This window comes from Chelonoidis abingdonii, chromosome 19, assembly GCF_003597395.2.
Source record: "Chelonoidis abingdonii isolate Lonesome George chromosome 19, CheloAbing_2.0, whole genome shotgun sequence".
Classification (NCBI taxonomy): domain Eukaryota; kingdom Metazoa; phylum Chordata; order Testudines; family Testudinidae; genus Chelonoidis; species Chelonoidis abingdonii.
The window spans coordinates 10,664,898-10,692,600 of NC_133787.1; the positions used below are offsets into that span (position 1 = coordinate 10,664,898).

Genomic DNA, 27,703 nt, shown 5'->3' on the forward strand with positions numbered 1-27,703 from the left:
TCCAACTGGATACCTAGTGCCTGACTTCTCATAACTGCTGTTACTATTGAAATCCATTGGAGTTGAGGGTTTTGGCATACACTGAGCAATCAGAGGGCTCAACTTCTCTCTCTTGGTTTCCCTATTGACTTCACTGCTTACCTCCTCCTATTACTTTTCTCTCTTTGAAGAATCCTTCATTAGCATTCAGTTCAGACTGGTGAAAGGAGATCCACTGTGAACCATACAATACAAAATTTGCATGTAAATAGCCAGCTAGATGTTTATCTAGTTATTTCTTGTCTGACTGAAACCCTGTTTTTCACCTTTGCTGTTGACCAGTCTCTAGACACAGACTTTAAGAATTTAATTTTCAGCATATATACGTAACTCTTCAGGAAACACACTTACAGTTGTTGTATAATGATACTAGTGACCAGACTGGAAGCAGCTTTTCTTTGAAACTTCACATGATACTCTTTGGTGAATTACAATATATGCACCAGATGCAGGAGATCCCTGTAACTCTTCTGTGCCCCCTCTGAGCCTCTTCCAGTTGGTACTAAGAGGTTGCAGTGTAGAAAGGCCAGTTAACATGGGAGAAACATGGGAAGATTTCTGTGGCTGTAGCTCAGTTGGGGGAAAGATCGCTTCTTCTGTAAGTTGTGGCACAAACCCTGTGAAAATCCAGAGGATTTCCAGGGACTGGCTGGCCTGTGTTGGAGAATGGTTAGACAATTTCTTCTGAACCTGGTACAGTAGTGGGAGTTCTTTGAGATTGGAATGAGGAGAAGGGAATGGTGAGGGCTACTCCCATGATTAAAGCGAGCAGAATTTGGTGCTCCCTGAAGGAACGGCGCTTGGGATTTAATCAGTATAACAGTGGTACTATATTCAGGCTGTTAAACATAGACTGGCTGGGTTTTTTTTCACTTTTGAAGCAGCCCAGGTTGTGTTTGGTTATTCTGGGAACTAACATTACTAGAGAGGGTCATGTAGCTGCTGGCCTGGACTGGGTGGTCATGGCAGGGTTAATCCTCTGGGAGGTGATGATTAAAGTGTTCTTCATCAGGCGTTATTTTCCAATAAGCATGTTTTTCATTTGCAGATACTGTAGTATCGCTCCATCCACATGTTTGGCAGCTTTCCAAGTGCCTGCAAGCTTGTGTTTACTGTACAATTTCACACATTTCTGGCATGGAAAAGGACTGTGCTAGTTCCTTCACAGAAAAAACACATTTGGAATCTGCCAAAGAACAAGGAAATTACCAGTACAGCAGCTAGCATCTTTCCAAGCCCAAAGGGCCAGTGGTACCACTGTGAACCTAAAGGTAATATTCAGAATAGGTTCTGCGCATAATCTTTCTCTGCATGAATTTGATTTTAGAAGGCAAGTTCGGGAGCAGACTGCCAGCTGTTAGTCTGGAATAGTGAGTATTGGACCACCACCATAATATTGCTCAATGTTCTGAAGAAATCTAGCAAAAGAGAATAAGTGTGGAAAGAATAAAATGTAACTCTTCTTTTGCTTTCAGGAGAGAGCACATTTTAAAGGGATAGTGTGGGTTTAAATTAGAGTTTTTAAAAGTTCTAACTGAGCTAACAGCATCTTCCATTATTAAAAACAAACGTCAATATTTTTTAAATAACCCTCAGATTCTTATTTAATCATCTTGGATTCCTCTGAACTTGGACAATCCAAATAGGCTGGTCAACTTTTTTATTTCAGACTCCAGTCAATGTGATACATCAGCAAAATAGTGCAGTGTTCGGGTTAGAAATATCTCAAAATCTTATAACAACAAACTGTTGTCACTGGAATGTTTTGTAAATCAGTGGATACAAATCTATTCACTTTTGTTCAATTTGGGTTTTGTAATCTAAAGTTCCACTAAAATGAAAACAATAACTTTAATTAGGTAATTAATTTTAAATGATTTAAATTTATGTCTGGGACTGCAGCTGTCTCTGGAGCTCCAGTTTTGTGGTTTTTATAATTATTAATCTGTTTAATATGGGGATCTTTTCTCCTGTTGCTCTGGGAGGTTCACATAAAGGGGAAACAGATTGTGCAGGGGAGAGTGATATAGACGAGAAAGGAAATTCCATCAAATGCACCAAGTAAATTTTTTTTCTTTAATTTTTCAGTTATAGTAACTGAAATTTTAAGACCAGGAGAGACCGCTAACTAGTTTGAGCAGATGAAATTCAACATTGATAAGTGCAAAATAATGCACATAGGAAAAATTATCCCAACTATTGATATGTAATGATGGGTTCTAAATTAGCTGTTGCGACTCTAGAAAGAGATCTTGGAATTATTGTGGATAGTCCTCTGAAAACTTCAGCAGCTGCAGTCAATGTGCAGCAGCAGTAAAAAAGGCTAACAGAATGTTAGGAACTATTAGGAAAGTGATAGAAAATAAGAAATAAGATACCATAATGCCACTATATAAATCCATGAGGCATCCATACTTTGAATACTGTATCCAGTTCTGGTTGTCCTGTCTCAAAAATTATAGAGACACTCCCCAACTTCCATTCCGGAATGCCTTGCGTAAGTCAAATTTTACATAAGTTGGGAACGTATACCTGACGATTACGTATGCAAAAAAAAAAAGCTTACGGAATGTATGGAGCTTTTTCCGTAAGTCCAGATTTGTGTAAATTGAGTTTGCATAACTGCACATCTGTGGAATTGGAAAAGGTTCAGAGAAGGGCAACAAAGATAGTCAAGGTTATGGAACAGCTTCCATATAAGGAAAGACTAAAAAGATTAGGGCTGTTCATCTTAGAAAAGAGACAATTAAGGGTGTATATGATAGAGGTCTATAAAAGCACATATGTGGGGAAATAGTGAACAGAGAAGTGTTTATTTACCCTTTTCCGCAATACAAAACCCAGAGGTTACCCATTGAAATTAATAGGCAGCAAATTTAATATAAACAAATGGAAGTATTTTTTCTCACAGTCCATAATTCACTTGTGGAAGTCATTGCCAAGGGATGTTGTGATGGCCAAAAGTATAACTGGGTTAAAAACAAAAAGTACTAAATAAGTTCCAGGAGGATAGGTCCATCAATGACTATGGGCCAAGATAGTCAGGGATGGAATGTCATGCTCAGGGTGACCCTAAACTTCTGACTGCCAGAAGCTGGGAGAGGAAAACAAGGTGGATCTCTCCAAAACTGCCTTTTTCTGTATGCTCCCGCTGAAGCTCTGGTGTTGGTCACTATTGGAGATAGGATTCTAGGCTAGATGGACCATTGGTCTGAGCCAGTAAGACAGAACTTATGTTATGTTCACCTGCACAACACAGGCAACTTACAACCCACCCACTAATTCCTACATCCAGCCTAAATCTGTTGCCAACCCTTGTGATTCTGTCATATACCTCCCAACATGTGTGTGTTCTGTTTTTTTTAAAGCCACAGCTGCTGGAGTCATGAGATTACATGAAAACATCTTACTTTATTAATGAGAGAGCTGTTTCTAGCTTTCATTTTTGCCGAGAAAAGCTTAAGAATACAAACAATGAAGGCTCACAAACCAAAAGGCAAATAAAAAGCCATTTTAAAAAAATTCATACTCTTTTGGGGCTTGACTCATGATTTTTTGAATGCGTGTGATTGACAACACCGGCACTATGACGTCCTACGTGAGGTATTGTTGGAGCAGGGAACAGTGGTCAGGAATCTTTTGGGTTTTATTCATAGCTCTGCCATTGACTTCAATCCTGGAAAAATTCTTTCGTCCTTACAATGGCATCTTCATCCATTAACAGGTTTAATATTTATATCGTACTGTCAGGTATAGTTAATGTTTGTGAAATGCTTTCTGATTCACACTTAAAAGATGCTTAGAAGTGCTTAAGTATCACTATTATCTGGATTTCTATACAAAAGGTAGGGAAGAACGCTCACATTATTTCTTAGCAGGGTTCCATGCTCAAATCTCTTTAATAGAAATAAATTTAAAAGAACAAATTGACCCTTTCAGATTGTGCTCTGGTTACTCAACTATGTCATAATGAAAGTATTGTATTCGGATTGCTTCACTCAGAAAATACACTCTATACAGTGGGTTTATTGCTTCACTCATTGCACTGGGTTTATTTTTTATACAATAAAGAGCTTGCTTTCAAATGAGACTTGGAATTTTGGTGAACAATTTCACGGAAAGTTTCAAATGAGAGGAAATCAGCCTATTTGTACATGCAAATCAGTTAATTTCCACTTTCAAATGGGAACTAGATACATAGCTTTCGCCACCCGTTTTGGACATGTAATTATTAGTTGGTAGATGCAAATCCAGGCCCACCCATTTCCTCCAGCTGCAAAATGGGTAAATACTTCCTTTAATTTCAGCTGGTAGCAACAGTGTTTGCAAGAAAGGGGTAACTGCAAATATCTGCTGCTCAACTTTCGAGCAACAGTCAGAAGTCTTAATCTCTTACTTAGAAAAAGGGGACTGAATACCATGAACATCATCCACATCTAATCTCCTTTCTTACTCTCTTCATTCCTTTTGTTTGTCTTCAGAACTTCCTTCACCACCTGTGCTTCCCAATAACAGAGACACAGCAGTTCTGCCAAAATCATTAAGTCTAGAATCTTTGCAGACTGGAAATTTACCTCTTCTTCATAACCAACATTCTGTGGTGGCAGCCTTCTTCTCTAGTTAACGTCTTCGTGGAAATGAAGAGCAATCCTATGAAGCTGTTCCTGTGGCTCTTGCTGCTCATCTCTGATGTTTTGGCTTTCAGAACTGAGAAACCTGTCGGAGAAAGGGCTGTTGAGCTAATGAAGCAAGCCCCTCTAATTGATGGGTATGTAGAATGTCTTTTTTTTTTCAATACACCTTGGTAACATTCATTAACAGGGTTAATATTTCTAAAATGGTGGCCAAAACATAAGGTATCCTTAGGTATTCAATATACCCTATGTGAAGGCATGGAAGCTAGATGGATCAAGACCAAGTTATGTAGCTAGTAGACTAAGAAAGGGTTCTGTAGGAACTATGGGGAGATGCTAAGTTACATGTAATAAAATATATATTCTTTTGTTTGGAGAAGGGTTACATCAAATAGCTTGAAAACCAGCCAAAAACCTTTAATTCATGCCTTCCCATATACCATAAAAAAAAAACCTTGGTTTCCTTACACACACATATTTAAGACTAGCAAAGCATATTAAATGTAACTGTACTTTATAGTGAACATCCTAGATCACTTACGAGATCCAACAAGAGAACCAACCATTCACCAAAAATTATTGAAAATTTGAAAAATATGGGTCTAGCAAACTGAACACTTCATGGTAGGTTTTCAAATTCAATCCTTGTAAACAAATATTGGTGTATTTTAAGCCCCCCCACTTATCCTCTGCCTGTTACAATGGGAGACTAAGTGCTTAATCCTGTAAACCCTGAGCACAGGGCCAGATTAACTCTCCTGTGGATCCGGGGCTATTAGATTTTGGGTTTGGGGGTTTGGAGTGGGGGAATGGGATCAGGGCTGGGGCAGGGGATTAGGGTACAGGGAGGGGTGCAGCTCCAGCTTGGGGGTGTGGGCTCTGGGGTGGGTCCAGGGATGGGCAAGGGGTTGGGGTGCAGGCGGGGTGTGGGTTGCAGGCTCTGCCTTGGAGGCGCTTACCTTGGGCAGCTCCTGGTCAGTGGCACAGCAAGGCTAAGACAGGATCCCTGCCTGTCCTGGCTCTGCGCTGTTCTGCTCCCCGAGGTAGCTGGCATGCCTGGCCCTTAGGCAGAGGGGCCAGGCCGCTCTGCGCAGTGCATGCTGCCCGTCCCCACAGGCGCTGCCCCCACAGCTCCCATTGGCTGCGGTACCTGGCCAATGGAAGCTGTGGAGCCGGCGCTGGGGGCCGGGGCAGCATGCAGAGATTCCCTGAACACCCCTCACCTAGGGGCCACAGGGGCACAGTGATGAGCTGGTGCTCATGGCTCCAGCCCGGGGTTGGGGCAAGCGCCGAGGTTTGGGTAGTGGTGTCCGGCTGGCAGCGCAAAGACTTGCCACGGGCTGGATGAAAAGAAGAAGTGGGCAGCATCTGGCCTCCGGGCCTTTGGGGCCCCCCTTAGCACAAGGCCTTGGGCTGCAGCTCCTAAAGCCCCTGCATTAATCCGGCCCTGCCTGAGCAGCACAACCAATTCTGATTTCATCCTGGAATCTAAATGCAGAGGCCCATCCATTGTTGCAAATGTCAGTGGATCTTAGCAGGTTCTCAAGATCAGAGATGTAAGCAGTACCCATGGCATAGCATTTTTGTTTCATTGCATTAGCTTATCACTCTGAAGACATTTTCAATTTGAATTCAAAGGCTATTTATAAACTCCTTTGGATCAAGTTGCATTAGTCTTCAGGGGGAATTTCACCGTTTATCTACTTTTATGTTATACACTTCTACCATCTCCTTTCTATAGTTTTATGATACCCTTCTTCAGTTATAACTTTACTTCCTTATGTATATGTTTATAAAGCAGGCAGGATGATATGAGAGCATGCTCAGGCAGCTCAGAGGAACATTTTGTGTTGAGTCTGACTTCATCCAGGAACAGAAAGGAAAGGGGTCAATTACTATTGTGCTGTAACTCAAATAAAATGTGAAAATCCAACTTGCCTGCCAATAGCATGGCTGCTATTTGCAGATCCAACATCTGAAGAGAAAGAGTGGAGATGGGAATAGAGCTAGAAGTATAAGGTGGAAAGAGGGGCTTGTGAGAGAAACTTCAGCATCAAGGAGTGAAAGGGGAAAAACCTTCAGGACAGCAGAAAAAAAGATCTGTGAGGAATGAAATTTGTTACAGAAAGTGAGGCTCCAAACAAACCTCACTGTGAGGCAGTGCTTAAAGTGGTCTGAGGAAAGTGGGTGGGGTTTATTATAATTTGGGAGCAATAGCTTTGGTAAGACAGAGCTGGCCTTAGGGAAAATGGCACCCTGGCTGAACTTGCATTTTGGTGCCCTGACCCCCATGGGCATGATGCCCCCCATTGTCCCTGGTCCCCACCCTCCTGTCCGCCCCAACACCTGCACCTCCCTCCTGCCCCCTAATCCCTGCACTTTGCCCCTTTCACTCCAACCCCTGAACCTCTCTCCTGTGCCCCCTTCACCCCTGCACTGTGCCCCCTTCACCCCAACCCCTGCATTCCCGCCCTGTGCCCCTAATCCCTGCACTCTGCCCCTTTCACTTCAAACCCTGAACCTCTTTCCTGTGCCCTCTTCACTCCTGCACTGTGCCCCCTTCACCCCAACCCCTGCACTCCCCTCCTGTGCCCCAACTTCTGTACTGTGGCCACTTCACACCTACCCCCAGTACCGCTCTCCTGCCCCCTTAACCCTTGCACTCCTTTCCTGCACCCACATGGGGAAACTGACCCACCCGGATGCACAAAGCAGCTGGCACTGCTGCCAGCTCCCCCACTGGACTGCTGCTGCTCTGCCTCGTGCACCCCCTGGGCTGCGTAAGGGCAGGGCAGGAGAGCAGCAGCTGCTGATGCCTCAGCACAGCCCAGGTGGGGAAGTGACCTGAATACAGGGAGCCCTAGGGCTGTGTGTGTGTGTGTGTGAGTGAGTGAGAGAGAGAGAGAGAGAGAGACACACACACACACACACAAACAGTGGGTGTTATGTTGAGGGGAATGTGTGTGTGCCTGAGTATAGGAGTGTGATGTCTCTTTAAGAAAGCACTCAGGGCCAGGAGCCTGAAGGCTCCTGTTCAGACACAAGCAGCCCCCAGGAGCTCCAGACCCAGAGAGGCAGCAGGACACACACAGATTCCCCCCCGTCCCCTCACCCCAGCTCAGTGGAAATCAGGTGCATGGGTGAAGGGGACATCTCGACATCAATCCTCCCTCCTCCCCGACACCAGCAGACAGGAGGATGCTCCCAGTCCGGAGTGGCCAGGGGGGTTCCGGGGAGGAAGTGCGTGTGGTGGGGACAGAAACAGCACATGCGAGGAGGGGAATCCCTGCTCCAGAGGAGTTACCTGGTCACCTGGCTTGGCCAGCTGGTCATCCAACTGCCCCCCGGGCCCCTCTCCAGTGCTCCTGCTCACCTGCCTGCCGCCTCCATTAGCCCCAGCTGGCCCTCATCAGGTCAGGTGGGAATCCAAACCCTGTGCATGGTGCCTTCTTTGGCAGGGGCCCGAATAGCCCACCCCGGACTTGATCCAGGAACTTAAAGGAAAAGGGTTCACTCTAGCACTCATATACTATTGTGCTGTTGAGAAACCCTGGTCTGTCCACGGGCAGGATCAAACAGGGGACCTCTGGAGCTTAGTGCATGAGCTATTAGCTAAGGCTGTAGAGCAGATTCATTGATCTCTTTCCTTAAGGCCTGCTCTACACTGGGGGGCGAGAGGGGGATCAATCTAAGATATGCAACTTCAGCAACAACGAGAATAGCGTAGCTGAAGTCGACGTATCTTAGATCGACTTACCTCATGTCCTCACAGCACGGCGTTGACTGCCGCCTTTCCCCCATTGATTCCGCTTCCGCCTCTCGCCAAATGGAGTGCAGGAGTCGACAGCAGATAAATCGATCCCCGCTAGATCGATCACTACCCGCTGATTCGGTGGGTAGAGTAGACGTACCCTAATTAATCTCGGCACTACTAGATGGGATAGAACGCCACATCCAGGAGGTGTGCGTGTTACACTAACTCAAATAAAATTCTAAAATCAAACTTGCCTGCCAATAGTATGGCTGCTATTTGCAGATCCAACATCTGAAGAGAAAGAGTGGACATGGGATGAGAGCTAGAAGAATAAGATGGAAAGAGGGGCTTGTGCAGTGTTGAGCTGCCAAAATCTTAGGAATTGGTTCCCTACAGGTTCTTCGGTGGCACTTTGGCAGTGAGTCCTTCACTTGCTCCGGGTCTTCGGTGGCACGTTGGCAGTGGGTCCTTCAGTGCTGCCGAAGACCTGGGGCGAGTGAAGGACCCACTGCTGAAGTGCTGCCGAAGACCCGGAGTGAGTGAAGGACCACCTGCTGAAGTGCCGCCGAAGACCCAGAGTGAGTGAAGGACCTGCTGCCGAAGTGCCACCGAATCACAGAATCATAGAATATCAGGGTTGGAAGGGCCCTCAGGAGGTCATCTAGTCCAACCCCATGCTCAAAGCAGGACCAATTCCCAACTAAATCATCCCATCCACGGCTTTGTCAAGCTTGACCTTAAAAACCTCCAAGGAAGAAGATTCCACCACCTCCCTAGGTAACCCATTCCAGTGCTTCACCACCCTCCCAGTGAAAAAGTTTTTCCTAATATCCAACCTAAACCTCCCCCACTGCAACTTGAGACCATTACTCCTTGTTCTGTCATCAGGTACCACTGAGAACAGTCTAGATCCATCCTCTTTGGAACCCCCTTTCAGGGAGTTGAAAGCAGCTATCAACTCCCCCCTCCATTCTTCTGTTCTGCAGACTAAACAATCGCAGTTCCCTCAGCCTCTCCTCATAAGTCATGTGCTCCAGACCCCTAATCATTTTTGTTGCCCTCTACTTGACTCTTTCCAATTTTTCCATATCCTTCTTGTAGTGTGGGGTCCAAAACTGGACACAGTACTCTAGATGAGGCCTCACCAATGTCGAATAGAAGGGAATGATCACATCCCTCGATCTGCTGACAATGCCCCTACTTATACAGCCCAAAACGCTGTTAGCTTTCTTAGCAACAAGGGCACACTGTTGATTCATATCCAGCTTCTCGTCCACTGTAACCCCTAGGTCCTTTTCTGCAGAACTGCTTCCTAGCCATTCAGTCCCTAGTCTGTAACAATGAATGGGATTCTTCCGTCCTAAGTGCAGGACTCTGCACTTGTCCTTGTTGAACCTCATCAGGTTCTTTTGGCCCAATCCTCTAATTTGTCTAGGTCCCTCTGTATCCTATCCCTACCCTCCAGTGTATCTACCACCCCTCCCAGTTTAGTGTCCTCTGCAAACTTGCTGAGAGTGCAGTCCACGCCATCCTCCAGATCATTAATGAAGATATTGAACAAAACTGGGCTTAGGACTGACCCTTGGGGCACTCCACTTGATACCGGCTGCCAACTAGACATGGAGCCGTTGATCACTACCCATTGAGCCTGATGATCTAACCTGCTTTCTATCCACCTTATAGTCCATTCATCTAGCCCATACTTCTTTAACTTGCTGGCAAGAATACTGTGGGAGACAGTATCAAAAGCTTTGCTAAAGTCAAGGAATAACACATCTACTGCTTTCCCCTCATCCACAGACCCAGTTAGCTCCAAACAAACCTCACTGCTAGGCAGTGCTTAAAGTGATCTGAGAAAAGTGGGTGGGGATTATCATAATTTGGAAGCAGTAGCTTTGGTAAGATGGTGCTTAAAGTGCACCCCTCAGCCACTCAACCTGATTCAATTTTTTTTGCCACGTTTGCAACCTCTCCAATCTCTAGAGAACTGTTGCAGGGGTGTTGGCAGTTAACTTTCAAGGGGAACTAAAAGTAGATAGATAGATAAACATTAGGAAAGGACAGGCTTGTTTGTATCATTAATGCTATTTATTTTACTACTTAGGCACAATGACCTTCCATTACAACTGAGGATATTGTACCAAAACAGACTAAGTAAAATCAACTTAAAAATTCTCAACACCACATTCACAAACATTCAGAAATTTCAGTCTGGCCATGTCGGAGCTCAGGTATGTACTGTTTGTGCTATGACATGGATCTCTTAGAATATTTATACTGCTCGTTCTGCAGATGGATCTGAACAAAATCCAGACACACATCCAGATTTTGGATATGCCATAGTTTAGAAAAGGTGTTTCAGATCTGGGATTTTGATTCAGCCCATGATAGAAAAAAGGGAAAACTGCATGGCTACAGAAGCTTTCATATATTTGCATTTGCCAGACTTTAAAATGCCTTTGCAGAATCCAGCTCTTCTTATCCAAAATGTTATGTATTATTTTTACAGCAACTGAATTAAAAAGTTGTCATAGCCTCCTGTCCTTGGAAGACTGTGTGAGTGATTGGGGTTGCTAAGAGCCTATTATCAGAGAGCGTGCCCCTAGTCAGATTAGGTGTTCCTTTGGGATTTCCCAGTGATGAAAACTGCCCAACAAATTGCCAAGGAAGAAGTGATTTTATTTATGATTCTGCTGATATTGAGGTCCATGAACTTGTTGTTTGGCCTATCAATGTCTCTTTTTCAGTTTTGGTCAGTGTATGTTCTGTGCAGCGCTCAGAACAAGGATGCTGTGCGTCTGACCCTAGAGCAGATTGATGTTGTCAAGAGGATGTGTCAAATCTATGCAGAACTTGAACTTGTTAATACTTCTCAAGGTGATACTTTTTTATAATGAAAATGTTTCTTTAATGAGATTGCAGATGGGAACATATGTGAGATGAAGTACTTGGCATATCACACATTGCATATTAAGAATGGTAGTATTGACATTTATGGTTGTGAAATGATTGTCTGCTGCTCAATGCAGATAGCTCTAAGTCTTTGTCTTCAATTTATTGTGGCGTTTATCTTCCCTTTAAACTCCAGGTATTGCTGATAGTAAAAAGATAGCATGCTTGATTGGAATAGAAGGTGGCCATTCCATTGACAGCAGTCTCGCAACGCTAAGGATGTATTATGACCTGGGTGTTCGGTACATGTCTTTAACGCACACCTGCAATACTCCATGGTAACTGATGTGCACTTATTTCTGTAATGCTTACTTTTCCAGTGCAAAGACATGGCAGCTTTAAGATGGGCCAAAATTGGATTGAACAATGTGGGAGACTGCTATCTGTGACTGATGGTGGAGGAGCTGAAGGGTGACTGATGTCCTTTGGATAGGTCCACTTGTTATGTGGTGGGTTGAAGAAGGAGAATCTGTCTGCCACTTGAGAGTTCAGTGACATCATGGGATCTATTTTAGTTTGTTGGCAAAATAAATACAGGGAAGTCATCATCTCCATTGCTTTGTGAGAAAACTAGAACAGGGTGTAACTGACATGTTTCTCTTCTGGAAGAAATGTTACTGAGACTGGTAAAATGTTTGTTACAGGCAGGAAAGGCAGTAAGAAAGGGTTTTCTGGGTGACCCAGCTAACTTCATACTTTCCTTATTGGAGTGGTGAGTGCCGTGTGTGAATTCAGCTCTTGATGGCACTGGAGACTCTCCTCTTTGGCCAGCCCCAAGCACGTACCACATGTGTAGCTGTGAAGGCTTGTGTACTGCAGGTGGATGGGCTGGGGCTCGGTTCACATGCTTCCATATCACACACCTATTGCCTGTCCCACCTGCTGGCCAAGCACACCCCTCCTGTACATACCCAGTGAAGGAAGGATTTGGATCCCAAACTCTCCCTGTAAGAAGCAGATTGAGCCATCTCCTAGAAGACTTTGCTGTCATGCCTCCCTCTGCCACACTAGTGGTGATGAGCAATGCTTTTTTAACCCACAGTTATACATCAGCCCTTAAGTCTGCTTAGAGCCCCCCTCATCCTGCAGCTTCTTCTAGGGTCAGCCTTACGTCCTCTGTCCACAAATTGTCCAGCAAGGAAAATGTCATTGCCACATTCCTGTCATGGTGTGAGAGGCGTCCACACACTTTCAGGCTTAGGATTCTTTACTGAGGGAGCTAATTGTGATGTAGACATCTGGCACTGGGAACTGCACTATGCCAGTTCTTTCCACAAACACCTTCTGAGCAGTAACGTTCTATGCTGGGTTCAAACTGGTGACCTAAATACCAAAGCCTGCAAATCATATTTCTAATTCCTGAATCACATAGACCCGTATAGGGGTGAAGAACAGCTAACAGTAGAAAATGGCCCTGCATAATACTGTTCCTTCCTACTGCTCTAGTTTTCACAAATTGCCCTCCAGTTTCCTCTGTTTGGGTATTAATGCCAGCCTCAACATCTGGTATCCACTTCTTACAGAGCCATTGTCATATCTTTCTACACTTTCTCCATGGACATGGATTGTCCTTCTGGAATTGCTCCTGAAGACCACCACTCTCTGATTAGTCCTAAAGACTCACCTCTGCTGTAACACCCACAAGAAACAACTCATCAAAAGCATTCTTCATTATATCATTTAAAAAGTAACCTGTGCCCAGGCTGCACTCAGGCCTAAGAATCACCACATTATTGCGCTGCTGTAATTCTTTTTCCTCCTCACCCAAACTGGCCCTGGTCAGACGGCGTGGGTGCAATTTTAAATGTGAACTTAGTTCTGGTGAAAGATACCAGATTGATAGCCCTGAAGCCTGCTAGTGACCCCTAGAAGTATTGCAGCATTAGACAGCATGCACTTCCTCAAAGTGCCTGACCCATGTGAACTAGTTCTGACCTGGAGGACTAATGTCTGGGAGTGAGATACAAGCATGACATTGCATGAATGAGAGCTATGCTTATCATCTTTAAACTCAGCTATATGACTTCAGGGTGAGGGGTTTTTACTGTGTTCATGTGAAATCTGATTGTTTGGATCTAACCCACTAGAATAATGCAATGGTTTCTTACATGTTTTTTTTTGAAGGGCAGAATCTTCATCAAAGCAAGTACATAACTTTTATCCTAATGTGAATGGTCTGAGTTCATTTGGCAAAGTAAGAATCTCTCCTCAATGGCAACCTATGAAAACTTTTCTCTCATTAACACCTTCAAAGATTCTGGTCCTTTGCTTTTCAATCAATCAATCAATCAATCAATCAAATAAATAACTTGTGTCTTAAGAGATTTAATTACTATAAATTGTAGTGCCTGGACTAAACAAAGACTGTGAATGGCTTGCCAATTACAGAACCAGTTTCTCCTCCCTTGGTTTTCACACCTCAACTGCTAGAATAGGGCCTCATCCTCCCTGATTGAACTAACCTCGTTATCTCTAGCTTGCTTGCTAGCATATATATACCTTCCCCTGGAAATTTCCACTACCTGCTTCTAACGAAGTGGGTATTCACCCACGAAAGCTCACGCTCCAAAACGTCTGTTAGTCTATAAGGTGCCACAGGATTCTCTGCTGCTTTTATAAATTGTAGATGGCCTTGAGATGGGGGATTCAGAACTTAATACTAGAGAGAGAGTAAAATATGTAAAAAGACTGTGACTATATAGTCCTATAAAAACAACAAGGAGTCCGGTAGCACCTTAAACAGTAGCAGATTTATTTCAGCATAAGCTTTTGTGGATAAAAAAATCCCACTTCTTCAGATGCATGGAGTGAAAATTACAGATATAGGAATAAATGCTATATCTGTAATTTTCACTCCATGCGTCTGAAGAAGTGGGTTTTTTTACCCACGAAAGCTTATGCCCAAATAAATCTGTTACTTTTTAAGGTGCCACTGGACTCCTCGTTGTTTTTGTGGATATGGACTAACACGGCTACCCCTCTGATACATAGTCCTATAGTGTGTAATAAAAATTGTATTCTTACTGTATAATTCTATAGACTTTTCCCCATCCTACAGAAAGGATTTCCCTCTACTAAACTGTTTATGTTCCGTCATTCCTCAGCTTTCTCTGTTTGTAGGCTTGTGTCCCTATCAAATTCTGTAGAACTTTCCCAGAATGGGATATGTTGAGGGGCAGAGGGTGGGAGTATTCAGGACTTTAGGTACAGTAATAAGTTGCAGGAATTGATAAATCAAGATTAAGGCTAAGACTGTGTCACCGATATTTTTAGTAAAAGTCTCAGACAGGTCATGGGGGAAAAGGAAAAATTCATGGAAGCCGTGATCTGTTATTGATTTTTACTAAAAATATCCAGGACAAAATGGGGATCTGTGGGTCACCCCACTGCCTAAAGCTGGCAGCTGCGCAGGGGCTAGGAGCCGCCTGCAGCAGCTGGGGGCTGTGGGGTACCCTTGCTGCCTGCAGCTCTGAGTGTCCCCCTGCTGCCCGTGGGGGCCAGGAGCTGGGGGTGTCCCTGCCTTCTGTGTCAGCCAGGAGCTGTGGTGTACCCCTGCTGTCCGCAGCTCCAGGGGCCCTCAGTGGCTGAGAGCTCACTGCCACTGGGAGCTGTGGTGTGCTGCCACTGCCTGTGGTGGCCAGGAGCTGTGGGGTTTCCCCGCTGCCCACGGTGGATGGAAGCTCAGGAGTTCCCCTGCCGCCTGTGGCAGCCGGGAGTTGTGGGGTACGCCACCACGTGTGGTGGCTTGGCGCTCTGGCATCTGGCACTGGAAACTGCACTGTGCCAGTTCTTTCCACAAACACCTTCTGAGCAGTAATGTTCTATGCTGGGTTCAAACTGGTGACCTAAATACCAAAGCCTGCAAATCATATTTCTAATTCCTGAGTCACGTAGACCCTGCAGCTCCCGACCACTGCAGGCTGAAGTCACAGAAGTTGCTGGAAGTCACGGAAACTTGTAGAATTTTAATATAAACTATCCCAAATCCTGTGGTTCTTTAACTCAGTTTTCACTCCAATTTAAAATGAAGCTGTCAAAGTTTGCCTGAATAAGAACCTCAGGATTTGACATAATTCATTAAATAGCAGCTATAATATGTTCGTGACATTCCTGTTTCAAAATACTTTATAGCAGTGGTTCCATAGAATGAAGTACTATTTCTTTAAAGGGTGCCCAGAACAAATTGACTTCTAAAGCCTGATTGTGTTGCCATTAGACAAGGGCCAGAGAAATTTTAATATGGATTTTGAACTCCCTTTCCTCTCGCAAAAGATCTTCTGTGGTGGTTGGGTCCATGACTTAATCAAGGCCACCTCTATTTAAATATATATTTCTAAACCTGAAAGTAGAAGAATGTCGTCAGTGCTGGCTCAGTGCTCACAAAACACAGCACATAACACAGGAAATTGCAAAACTTGAGAAGCACAAATTTGGTTTGAAAATAGATTTCAGTCTTATTTCCAAGGTATTAACTTCAAAAGTAAATTAAATAAGTTTAAACTCATGACTTTGAGGTTCCCATGTCCCTTTATTTTCAGCTATGTTTAAAATTTTATCCTGGGAAGCCTTCCTGACCTTTCAAGTGTTCAGACCTCTGGGATGAGCAAACCGGGTTAAATTTTTCTTTCAGAAGTGCATGCAAATCTGTTGGTTTCCAAGAGTGTTGCAAGTGCTTATTTAAGGCATGAGTGACTTAGAATCTGGCAAAATGCAACAAATAATTTGGTAAATTAGTACAATTTTCCCACAGCTGTTTCAGAACACTGAAAACTCAAGGAATAAGAAATTGCAACATTTTGTATTAGCAGCAATACTTATTAGTGAAGTACACAGAATAAAGTGAATTATCAAGACCTATATATTTTATATATATGGCTGAGCTTTTAAAAATGTGGTAACTGCAGTTAGCATTGAAAAAGAGACTCTGTGATGTGCTAGTGTGTCCCCCATTAGAGAAACGATTAGGAAGCCTATGCTAGCCACAAACAACACGCAAGTAGAGAGACCCATACCCACTTTTATGACAGCTGCAGAATGTAAGTATTTAGTCACATACATCTGCTAACCGATCTCCTTTAACAGAACACAATACTAATACTACTGTCTGTAAATCTGTGTTAGGAAGTGGTGATGGAGATGAATCGCTTGGGGATGATGATAGATTTATCCCATACCTCAGACTCCACAGCAAGAATGGCTCTCCGGATCTCCAGAGCACCAGTCATTTTCAGTCATTCTTCAGCCTTCTCTGTTTGTAACCACTCAAGAAATGTTCCTGATGATATTCTTCGGAGTTTGGTGAGTGACTTGAAAAGATTTCACTCTTCTGGCCGGCTCAAGACAATCCTGCGCATACAGGATTCAAAGCGTACTTCTCCTCCTGTCATCTCGGAAGTCAGTTCACTCTTAATCATAAGCAGATTCTAAGCAATAAGTTAAGCATTTGCTCCTCAGGCTATGGCTTTGGGTTTTATTCGGTATGTGAGTGCAAAGGTGGAACAATTGCTGGCAAGTTGAAAAGAAATGCTTGCAATGAGAGGAGGTTGAATTGGTTTGACATGGTCACTGAAATAAATGGAGTTACGCTGACTTACACCAGCTTCGGATTGCATAAGGGATAGGGAGGCAGCAGCTTGTGTTCTCAACTGACCTTCATATGGAGAATGGCATTGACAGCCTGTAGATGGAGCTGCGTTCACATCCCTTGAGGGTGACCATGACACAGGGTCCGTGAATAGCTGCTCACAATACGTCTCTCTATCTTTCAGAAAAGGAACAATGGAATTGTGATGGTGACTTTCTATAAAAAGGTGCTGGCTTGTGGAAGAGAGGTGGTGAATGTTGCAACTGTGGCAGGTTTGTATCTAATACACTGCAGTTCTGAATAATGATTCCTTCTATAAATTTCTCTTGAGTCTGAGCCACATTTCAATTGTGAATATTTGTTCCTGGAATGCACACATTCACCCATCCTCACATTGTGTAAAACACAGCCACTCGGTGACTTGTAACATACATCCCTTTAGCGTGCACATCTAAATCTGGTTGTTTTTAGAGTTTACACTTACTGAGCAATAGTAAGAGGCACAGGCCATTAATAAGTAGCTAGAGGAACTGATGGCCCAAAGTGGACCATTAACTAAATCCTAACTGGGTGTGGGTGTTAATCCCCAGGAAAAGCCCTGACTGTAAATAGTTAGTCTGAGAGTAGAAATTTCTATTGCTATAGACAAGATATTTGTAGAGAATTAATATCCTGCATGTGAGCCAATCATATACCTCCAGTCACTTTTAATCAGTCTAGTTATTTTATTCTCAAGATGACTAGTACTGCACTGAATACAAATGTCAAGTTAAGCACCAGTAAGTATCAAGGGCCTGTCACATACAACATTGAGTTTTAGCCCATGTTCTACATGTATCTTTTGACGCCACATATTTAAAGTATCAGAGGGGTAGCCGTGTTAGTCTGAATCTGTAAAAGCAGCAGAGAATCCTGTGGCACCTGTTAGTCTATAAGGTGCCACAGGATTCTCCACATATTTAAAGTGAACTTTAGTGCTTTGTCTAAACATTGTGAGACATGTTAACCAAACACTAGTATGTCTGAAATAGATTTTCTTCTTGCCCTGTGCTTTGACATTGTTTTCTGTGTTATTTTCTTCTAGATCATTTTGACCACATAAAGAAAATTGCAGGTTCAAAATCAATAGGAATTGGTGGTGACTACGATGGAGTGGATCAGTGAGTAAAACAATATATAAATTCAGAAATAAAGTGCTCCTTGGATCATGAGGATTTTCTTTCAGTTCTTTTGAAAATGGCAGGCTATAGCTATTGGAGCAGATTATTGTGCAGTTTCTATTAAAACACACTTCGATAAAGCAAGGGCTTGATCGTTCCCTTCTAGATTAATGGGAAGATACGTTTAATTTGGAGTGGAAATGAGCTTGCCAGAACAACAATCCCCCTACTGTCCTCCTAACATATTTGAGGTCAGGGATTTGCATGTGCCAGCAATGAATGGCATAAAAGCTACCAGTGCCTCAAACGGTTAGCTCTTCTGTGAGCCCATTTGTACTGTATAACTGTTCCCTCCCTCTCGCCTTCTTAGCAACTTGGTAAGGACCACGTGGCCTTGGGGCTAATGTAGAGGCATGGCTATGGCTTCCATTGGTTCCATTTATCTAGAGGCTTGGGGGGCAACGTTCTGTTCTGTCAGGGAACCCTCTTCCCTCAAAACAAGCAATCTGATCTCTGCACCTTGGCTCCATCTGCTCATGCCTGCGATTGCTTCTGGGGTAATATATGGCCCTGCATAACATATGGACTATAGCATATGACTAGGCTGCTTGGCACTTGCTTGCCTTTAAGCTTTTCTCCTTTTCTTTTCTATTGATGCTTGACCTTGTGCATCTTTCTTGCTTGTGTCAGAGACACTTGGGCACAAGTCATATCAAATGGTGTGGATCACAAAAAAAAGTCTGCCCCCACAGGGACAAGCCATTCAGTAGTAGGAATCTCCTACACGGCGAGCGTTAACAATTGGCACTTATTGTCTTGTACACATTTTCACTAGGATATTCAATAGAACTGGTGCTGGGGGTTCCCAAAGTGCTGAATGACCCATGGAGTAAAGAGATGACACTGTTAGCTTGCTTGACACAGATTTAGAACAATGAGGCCTGCACAAAACAAAACATTATTGTGAGAGGTAGGGGGGGTCCTAACAGTGGATGTGGCAGGCATATGTCACAAGGACTACACGTCCCAGCGTGCCCTGCTCCACCCTTCCTCCATGGCTGTGGGCTAGCTTCCACAGGGCATGCTGGGAGGTATAGTTCTACTGGTGTGTTATGGGCTGGGGGCCCCCAGTTTGCATAAGTTACCAGGGACCTGCCCTTGCAGGGGATCCCACACTTCTTCCTGGGCTCTGCATGGAGTCCATTGTCTCTTGGAGTCTCGCATTCTGGTGAGCTGGCTCAGTGCCTGCCCTCAGAGGCCTGAGATGCTAATTGTCTCCCCAGGGCCCTTTCCCCATTAGCACCAAACTGCCATGAGGCTGTGGTAGGGCACAGGGCGTTCTCTGGCACTGTCTGAAAATCACCTCTGGCCTCTGCAATGGCTTCTGGGGAGATAACTGCCTACAGCAACAGGAGCGTTAAGCTTATTGCCCACAGACCCAATGTGTGGGGAATAAACCCCATGTTCCTATAACTCAGGCCAATGGGAGGTGGATGCTAGTAACAATAGGTCGGTACCTTCTGGGAGGAGAGGGACATAGGCCCGTGAAAATAAACCCTGGAAGACCAGGTATGCATAGGTTTGGCTGCTTCTTACTTCCAGCTCCCTTTGCTGGGACAGAAATTACACAGTAGACATCAAATTGCTTATTGCATTCCCTGCAAATGGAGGGTTTCATGTAGCTTTCTTTGCATGTCCAAAACTCCCAGTGAGCTCAAAACTGGCACTTCTCCCAGGATGTTGTCCCTCTAGCTTATTCTGTAAATGACGTAATATGTATAGTAGAGGAGAAAAAAGGGTCAGCAATTGTTCAGGGTATATCATATGCGTGCAGACTCTCTTTTTTAATAGTATAGAATTTCATAGGTAGAGTGCACTATAGCCTTCTGTTGCATAGATATTTTCCTGGCCATCAGAGATGGGGTGTGGGGAATGAGGGGTGTATTCATGAATGAGGGGTGTTGCTTTTTTAATACTGCCCATGCTGCTTTAGTGTCTGCACAAAATGTTGCCTTTCTCTGGAATGCACAGTTTAGTCCCACTAAAGGAATGCTTCATGCAGAAAGAACCTTGTTTGGTATGGCTCTGGGGCTCAACTGCTCTCCCAATTAAGTCAGTTGGATTTTTGATTTTGACTAAATTGGGAGAAGGGTTGAGTCCTCTGGTGACCTGTTTGTCAACTGGACTCTTGCCACAATTATGTAAAAACCCTTCTCTACATTATTCATCCAGAAGTATGGGTTATCTGGTATGTCATTCTGTGGTGGTGGTTGTTGTTAACAGATTCCCTGAAGGACTGGAAGATGTTTCAAAATACCCTGCATTGATTGAGGAACTTCTGAGAAGAGGTTGGACCGAAAGAGAACTGTCAGGGGTTTTAAGGGAAAACTTCCTCCGTGTTTTCAGGGAGGTGGAAAAAGTAAGATTAAAAGCAGTTGCTAAATTATGTGACAAACACTGAATTTCTGGTTGCTGCCAAAGGGGAAAAGAAACTGTAGTTCTCGAAGCCTCATTTTTTTTGCTGTGCAGGAAGTATGTGAAAAACAGGGGAGGGAGTTAATGCAAAGATTCAAAATAGCTCGCGGGAAGCAAAGATTAGAAAAGAGGCTTGGGGAGGAGTGTGGATGGGACAATACAGAGCCAGTTTCTTTTTAAAGAGGACTCCAGTAACTGCCACTGTTCTTTAATTCTAAATTAAATTACTTCTCAGTTTGCTAGCTACAAATAAACCAGTGTGGAACTATCACTTGAGTTCTAAAACTGTTAGTGTCTTATGCTGAATTTTACATGTGCAGCCAGGTGCCTGACATTGTGATGTGACTGAAGTTTTCATGACACCTAATCCATCTTTCACTGGTTTAAAATAATTCAGAAGGGTGAAAAATTGTTAGAGATGTTTACGTCTTTGTATTAAGACTGTTAGCTGACTATGGTGGAGATGCTAATTGACTCAGTTCAGCTGGAGATTTCCAGTGGAGATATCCACCGCAGGCATGGACCAAAAGATTTACCTGCTGAACAGCTAGATGTGTGACGCTTTGCCAGGAAGTGTGCCATAGCAGACTCTGCAAAATCTTTTGCATTGAAGAACTCATGAGAGTGCAAAAGATTAGATTAAGATAACAAAGTTGCTTTCCTCATCCTGAATGTATTTTGCAGTACAGTTTAAGAAAGGTTCACTTGAATTAACAAAGGTCTATTATAAGGCTCTCAATAAATGTATTACAAATCTCCAGGGCAATACTATTTGAATTCTTTCAGGTGCGGAATGACAGTAGATCAGTGAAAGAGAATGAGAACGAAATCCCACAAAGAGAGGTGGAAAATTCCTGTCGTCTGGACCTAAGAAACCCTCCTCTTCTGCCATCTGATGCGCTTCCCATTTCCTTTGGATCTCCTTCTGTGGAACAGACTTTGTGTCTAATGTTCATTAGTGTAATATATATATAATATTGCATTAACAATGCACAGAAACCTGATGGGTCAAAAGGGTTATTGATTACACATACCCAGACAGACATTACATGTAGAGTGAACAGCAATGCAAATGGATAAAATCTTCTGCTTAGCTACAAAACTGTACCTCCAAGGTGTGTGAATAGTATTAAACCGAGAGCATCATTTCTGTAAACCTACCTACATATGGCAAAGATTAATTTTGTCTTAAGTGCTTAGGTAGCAATGTTTGGAATACTGCTTGGTGCTGAATACGCTTTGATCCACTGATGTCAAAGGAAGCTGGTAATGCCCAGAATCTCTTGTCAGATCTTGTACTACATGCAAGGCCCCTGGTTTCCAGTTTTTATTTTAACATTTCCTGGGAATGTCAGTGTTTATTACAAAAAAATTAAAAACATGGATGAAAATGAGTTCAGAAAATTAACTTCATGGTTTTCTGGGTTAGTAAGAAAAAGCAACAGAGAAAAATAGGAATATTGAAAATCAAAAGCAGCTCACGCTGTGATTTATTTCATGAACTGTATAAATACTTGCACGTGTATGCGTGTGTATCTTCCACTATATTTGCTTTACATTAACAGACAACCTTGCCTAAATGTAAATGCGAACTTATCATTAACATAAACACATCTCCTAATGTAATGTATTGGATTTCCTTAACATAATCAGTATTTTTATATACTTGAGTAGTCCCAAAATCTGGGTGAAAATCAGTAAAAACTGAACACTAGCTTTTTGGAAAACTTGGGAATTTTCCAGTGAAAACTGAAAACGAAGGGTCTGAACTATGTGGTTCAAGCTCTTGGCCGGTCACTTGTCTTTGGATGCATGCCTGTATTAGAACTGGGGACCAGAAGTATCAGTCAAATGGAATTTTTTTTATTAATCATTATTATTACTATTATTATTATTCTTTTGCATTTTAAGGGAGAGCTAACTGCCAGCTGGGTTTGTGGGTGACCATTGTGACATCAGTCTCAGAAGGAAAAAATGCCATGGCTGTTTGAAGGAGAATGTGGCCTCTTTTAAATTATGTTTTTGCCAGAAGTTAAAGGATTCTCTCAACCTGGAGGTTATTTGAGAAACTATATTCTGCCCTTTATGTAGTCTCATTGCAGTAACTGCCTACACTTAAGTCTGTGGGCGAGGTAAAGATTCTAGGCATGTGGCACTGCTGGATCTGCCACGAGTGTTTGAATGCTGTTCACCATGGACAGAATTGAGCTGTCATTGGTTTGTGTATGCCGCAATATGTTGCTTTGAATCCTATCTCCAGTTCGTTGCTTAGAGCCAGGGAATGCTAAATAACTGTGCAATTTGTGTTGGGTCACATTCCTCTAGTAGCCCAGGGCAGCATTATTTATGATCATGACATCTGTTGTTGCATGTCTGTGCGACATCTAGCATCTGGGATCTTCAGGACAACAAAGGCTGGATATCTCAACTGTTTATAGAAACGTAGGTCTCTTCTAAATATGTAAAAATCAAAAGCCTACCCTCCACTCCAGGAACTTCAACAGTCCTGTGCTGACTTTTTCCCTTTGGGAGCACTGTTTATTTGCCCCTTTCCTGTTTTTATCTTTTCAAATGCTGGTAACTGAACTTCTCTTACGTTATTAGTGATAAAGCTGCCACATGCCATCTTGAACTTCTCCGAGCGGTGACTATGGAGGACTGCTGGAAAGTAAAGAGCATTCTTGGAGGAGATGGTCATTAGGGTTGGATGAAAAACGTCTTGTGAACTTGCATCTGATATTTTTGCCAGCTAATTTCATGTGGTTTTCAATTTGTCAATGTCATTTTCTCATGGAATTTCAATGCAGTTCACTTTTCAAGACCCTCTTCTAGCACAGAATTACCATCTTGGCTGCATCATTAGCTGTTTTGGCTTGTGGTTGTGCTAAAGCGTTAAACTTCAGCAGGAAATCTGAAATTGCCCCATCCTGCCAGACACCAGTGTCACACCTCTTGTTGACACTGACAAACGGACAGGAGCCAAGTGTAGAGATTAAAATGAAGTACAAGAAGGGTAGATTTTCAGCAGCATCAATACTGTGATTACTCTAGAAGTTATTTCTTGTTAAATAAGCCTTCACTTAAGCCGAAAACATGCTGTAGTCATCATCACAGTATACTGCAGGTCATGAGAGGACCAGGAAGGTTGTGAGACATAGACTGACTGTCCTAGATCAGATGGTCATGGAATGGCCAGGGACATGTCAACTCAGATTCCACTTCCAGCAGTAGCATAGGGATCTGTAATGCATCCTGCAGCTTCAAGCTCTCCCAATTCCATAAACTGAGCAGGGCATGGGTCAGTTGAGGCACTGGAGAGTTGCTTGAAGTGAGGCTTTGGGGCTGCTATCAGCAGGGTTGTGTTTTGAGGCAACATGAGAAGGCCATGCTCAACTAAGGACCCTGGCTGTTCAGTGGGGGAAACAGACCATTCTTGCCCCGATATATTTGCTGTTATACTAACAGAAAATAGTGTTTGCATTACATTTTGCTGAAAGTTTCCAAAACTTGAAAAAAATGGAGAATTTACAGTTCAAGAAATGTTCCTGAAATAGGGAAATGAAAAACATTCCACTACACGTATTTCACCTAGCTCTAACTGCAGTATTGCCAACCTCAGCATTAGAAATCAAAGGATTGGCTTAAAAATCATGAGATTTTAAAATGTGAGTTCTTTTTATTTGCCTTCTGGTGTTTGAGCCTTTAGGTTCAAGGTTTTCTTTTCCACAGTCATGAAGTTGGAAACTTTCTTTTTTTCAATAGAGAGCCGAGATTCTTACATAATCACATGACTCCAGAAGCTCAGGCTTTAATAACTCCAAATATTGCAAAATACCCAATAAAATTAAGTCTGCATCACTAACTTTATAAGACTGCTTTGATTACCCTGGAAATCCCTTTACTACTTGGTATACCTTCTCTTATTATGGTTTGTTTACGCGGTTGCTGTATAATAGTACACTTTCTTGTGGCACCAAAGGCCTATAGCTGGAGTAAGAATGAACTTTGTAAAAACACATCATATCTTCAATAGTAACAAAGAGAACGCTGATAATTTCTGTAATGCAACCAGCAAATTGAATCTTTTCAAAGGGGTCTCAGTCTGAAAGCTCCCTTATAGCACATCTAGAAATAGGCTGCTGGAGCAAGTCCAAGTTCATTATTGTGGCTCTGAAGGAAACCCCACTGTAGAACACATCAACTTTAACATTCCTTCATCTAGATATAGCCCTGCCTGGTCCTGATCCACCTTCTGCCTAACACACCTATTGTTACTGTGTAGCCTAGGAGCCCCAGGCACGGACCAGGACCCCTTAGGGTACATCAATACAGCATTTAGGAGAGAGACTTCCAGCCCCTATTGACAGACTTGGGCTAGCGGGGCTCACACTAATGCTCTAAAAACAGCTGTATAGTGAGCACTTTGAAGTTGCGACTCAGGTGGAGCTTGGGCTCTGAAGCCCACTCTGTCCCTCGGCTTCAGAGCTGAAGCGCTGTCGAGCCAGACTGGGAGGCTCCCTCCAAAATGCTATGTAGACATGCCCTTGACTTCTACTCAGAATCACTCAGTGGGGCCAGCTGGGGTATGTCTACACAGCAACTGGACACCCGCGACTGGCCTGTGCCAGCTGACTCAGGCTCATGGGACTTGGGTTGTGGCGCTGTTCCATAGCTGTGTACACATCTGGGCTCAGGGTGGAGCCCAGGCTCTGGGACCCTGTGAGGTGAGAGGATCACAGTGCTTGGGCTCCAGCCAGAGCCCGGAAGTCTACACAGCAATGAAACAGCCCTGCAACTGGAGCCTGAGTCAGCTGGCATGGGCCAGCTGCAGATTTTTCAGTGTCCTGACAAGCCTGACTTTGATGGGGTTGCAAAGTGTGTGAATCGGGGCAGAAATAAAGCCTCTGTGTTCAAGCTTTGTGATGGGGTGCCCATCCCACACAAGGCCTGGAAGGGTTAAAGTGGGTAGGCGAGCCAATTAACTGCTCAGGGTGCACCTGAAGAAGGAGACAGGGAGCAGGCCACTAACTGAAAATGGGCTTAGCTGGACAGGAACAAATTATACCAGTCAGCTCAGTGTTCTTGGGGAACCAGGGTGCAGTATCTAGCCTGTCTGACTCCCAAAGGATACCCCCACACTCCCCAGCCTCTGCTTGAACCAAAACCGATCAGAAGAAAGACTTTTAGAAAGCAATGAAAAGGCTGTGGGAGACACAGCTAAACCCCTCTGGACAAGGGTGACAGGATTAAGACCACTCCCCTAGCCTCATCTGCATCAAAGATGGGACAGGGAGGCATCACCATTAGCATACAGAATGGAGAACAGAGATTCCAAGGCAAACACCACACTGAACTCTGGGACCAGAAAAGCAGGGAAGCACTGCATCATGAGAGATCTCTGCTCCTGATGTTAATGAACTTACGCCTGCCCACATCCAGCTAAGTAGTTATCAGACCAGTTCTAGTAATGAATCCTTGATTGGTATCCAAAATACTGAACCTGCCTAATTGCATTGGGAGCTCCCTGGAAGGAACACCACCCATAGCCAGGAATGATCAATTCATATTGTCTAGCCTAAAGAAAACCCTGAGGCATCAGTTTACCCATAAACAAATCTAGTGTTCTCCCTTGAACCATTGTTGTTTCCCTACAAAAACCCCTACCCAGGCTAAAGCCAGTGTTCTGATGCTTGGATCCAAACTCTGCATCAGTTCCACTGAGACCTCATCTTCTCCTGACTGATCATGCTAGGAGCTCTGCCTGTCTCCAGCACTCAGGACCCTGAGCTACGAGCATCACCTGAGAACCCCAACCTGTTCAGGCTTCATGGAGTGGTGAGACCCCAGGGCGCTCTCTCTCTCTTTCTCTGTTTTCTTTTTACCTCAGGTATAACTTTTTAACCCTGACTTGTTTGAGCAGGTATAGTTTTCTATATCTGACTTTTGTAATCTTTAATAAGGTAACTGTTATGTTTGTTTAGGCTCTCCCTATGTGGTTATCATTGTTATTCAATAAATAACTTCTTTTATGGTTAAGCTGGTTGCTTCCCTCCCTTTCTCTCTGAACTTTACCCTCTTTCGTGTTTTTGGCTTCTCCATTTACTCTGAAGCAACTCTTCTTTTACCTAAGCTAAAGATCGCTGTAGCACCCAAAAATACTGTGGGGTTTGCTCAAGTGGGTTACTACCAGTACAATTGGGGATAGGGACGTGCTGAACCTGTGACATACGAGGGTGGCAGCTTGAAGTGCTGCTTAACCCAGACTAGAGTCCAGGGGCATATAAGAGTGGCAGCTTGAAAGTGCTGCTTGACCCAGTCTGCTGAGTCATGGGGCATATAAGGGTGACAGCCTGAAACTGCTGTTCGACCTAGCCTGCTCGGGTTTACTCTATTCGGGTGTGGTACTTGTGGCATATAAAAGTGGCAGCTTGAAAGTGCTGCTTGACCCAGTCTGCTGAGTCCAGAGCCATACAGGGGGGTCGGCTTGAGAGTGCTGATTGACCAGGTCCACTCAGACTTACTCAGTTAGAGAGAGAGAAAGTGTGTGTGTGTGTGTGTGTGTGTGTGTTCATCTGATTCTGGGGCTGGAGGAACCCAGCCCTTGGGAACCTAGGTCCTGCAGGATAGCTCCATTGGGAGGGGACTTGCAGCAGGGAGAAGTAGAGCTCTGTATGAAAACACACGTGACACAAGCAGTACATTGATAGAATTACAGAGCTCACCCCAGAAGAGTAACTCTAATAAATGAGGGTACCCCAAAATAACAGGCAAATCTGGTAACAACAGGAGGTGCCTATATAAGCGTGGGAGCTATGGGCAGCAAGGGGTCTATAAGGAAATAGTCTACAGCAGCAGCGTATTATCGCCTAGGCCAACAAGGCCTAGGCCTAGGGTGGCAAATTTGCAGGGCCGGCAAATTTGCTCATGCCCCCTCCCCAACTCTGCCCCTTCCCCAAATCCCTGGCCCTCCTCCTCCCCCAGGCGTGGCGCACTTCCCTCCTTCCACTTCCTTCCCAGGCTTGGTGCACGAAAGCGCTGGGAAGGAGGGAGGGAGGAAGAAGCGAGTAGCGGCCCTCGCAGGAGGTGGAGCAGAGGTAAGCTGGGG

At 43.9% G+C, this 27,703-nt stretch overlaps 1 protein-coding gene and 1 non-coding gene across 8 annotated transcripts in view; both read left to right on the top strand.

Moving 5' to 3' along the window:
• Positions 1 to 24,460, top strand: part of LOC116820824 (dipeptidase 2-like) — a 41,287-nt gene extending 16,827 nt beyond the window's left edge. For 4 of the 7 annotated variants that reach the window (XM_075073686.1, XM_075073685.1, XM_075073689.1 and 1 more), the window contains 11 exons: positions 1,088 to 1,310; positions 4,521 to 4,807; positions 10,532 to 10,658; positions 11,175 to 11,304; positions 11,516 to 11,657; positions 13,504 to 13,573; positions 16,501 to 16,677; positions 17,148 to 17,235; positions 18,048 to 18,123; positions 20,407 to 20,542; positions 21,385 to 24,460. In XM_075073686.1, the coding sequence (XP_074929787.1) occupies positions 4,677 to 4,807; positions 10,532 to 10,658; positions 11,175 to 11,304; positions 11,516 to 11,657; positions 13,504 to 13,573; positions 16,501 to 16,677; positions 17,148 to 17,235; positions 18,048 to 18,123; positions 20,407 to 20,542; positions 21,385 to 21,573 (1,266 nt within the window). In that variant the 5' untranslated portion in view covers positions 1,088 to 1,310; positions 4,521 to 4,676 and the 3' untranslated portion in view covers positions 21,574 to 24,460. Of the gene's footprint in view, positions 1 to 466; positions 638 to 1,087; positions 1,311 to 4,520; positions 4,808 to 10,531; positions 10,659 to 11,174; positions 11,305 to 11,515; positions 11,658 to 13,503; positions 13,574 to 16,500; positions 16,678 to 17,147; positions 17,236 to 18,047; positions 18,124 to 20,406; positions 20,543 to 21,384 lie in introns of those variants that run through there. The other 3 variants (XM_032773520.2, XM_075073688.1, XM_075073690.1) reach the window with 3 other exon arrangements.
• Positions 19,471 to 19,598, top strand: LOC116820834 (small nucleolar RNA ACA64). The gene has a single exon (XR_004372756.1). It is a non-coding gene; the product is annotated as a small nucleolar RNA ACA64 (small nucleolar RNA).
• Positions 24,461 to 27,703: the final 3,243 nt, after the last annotated feature.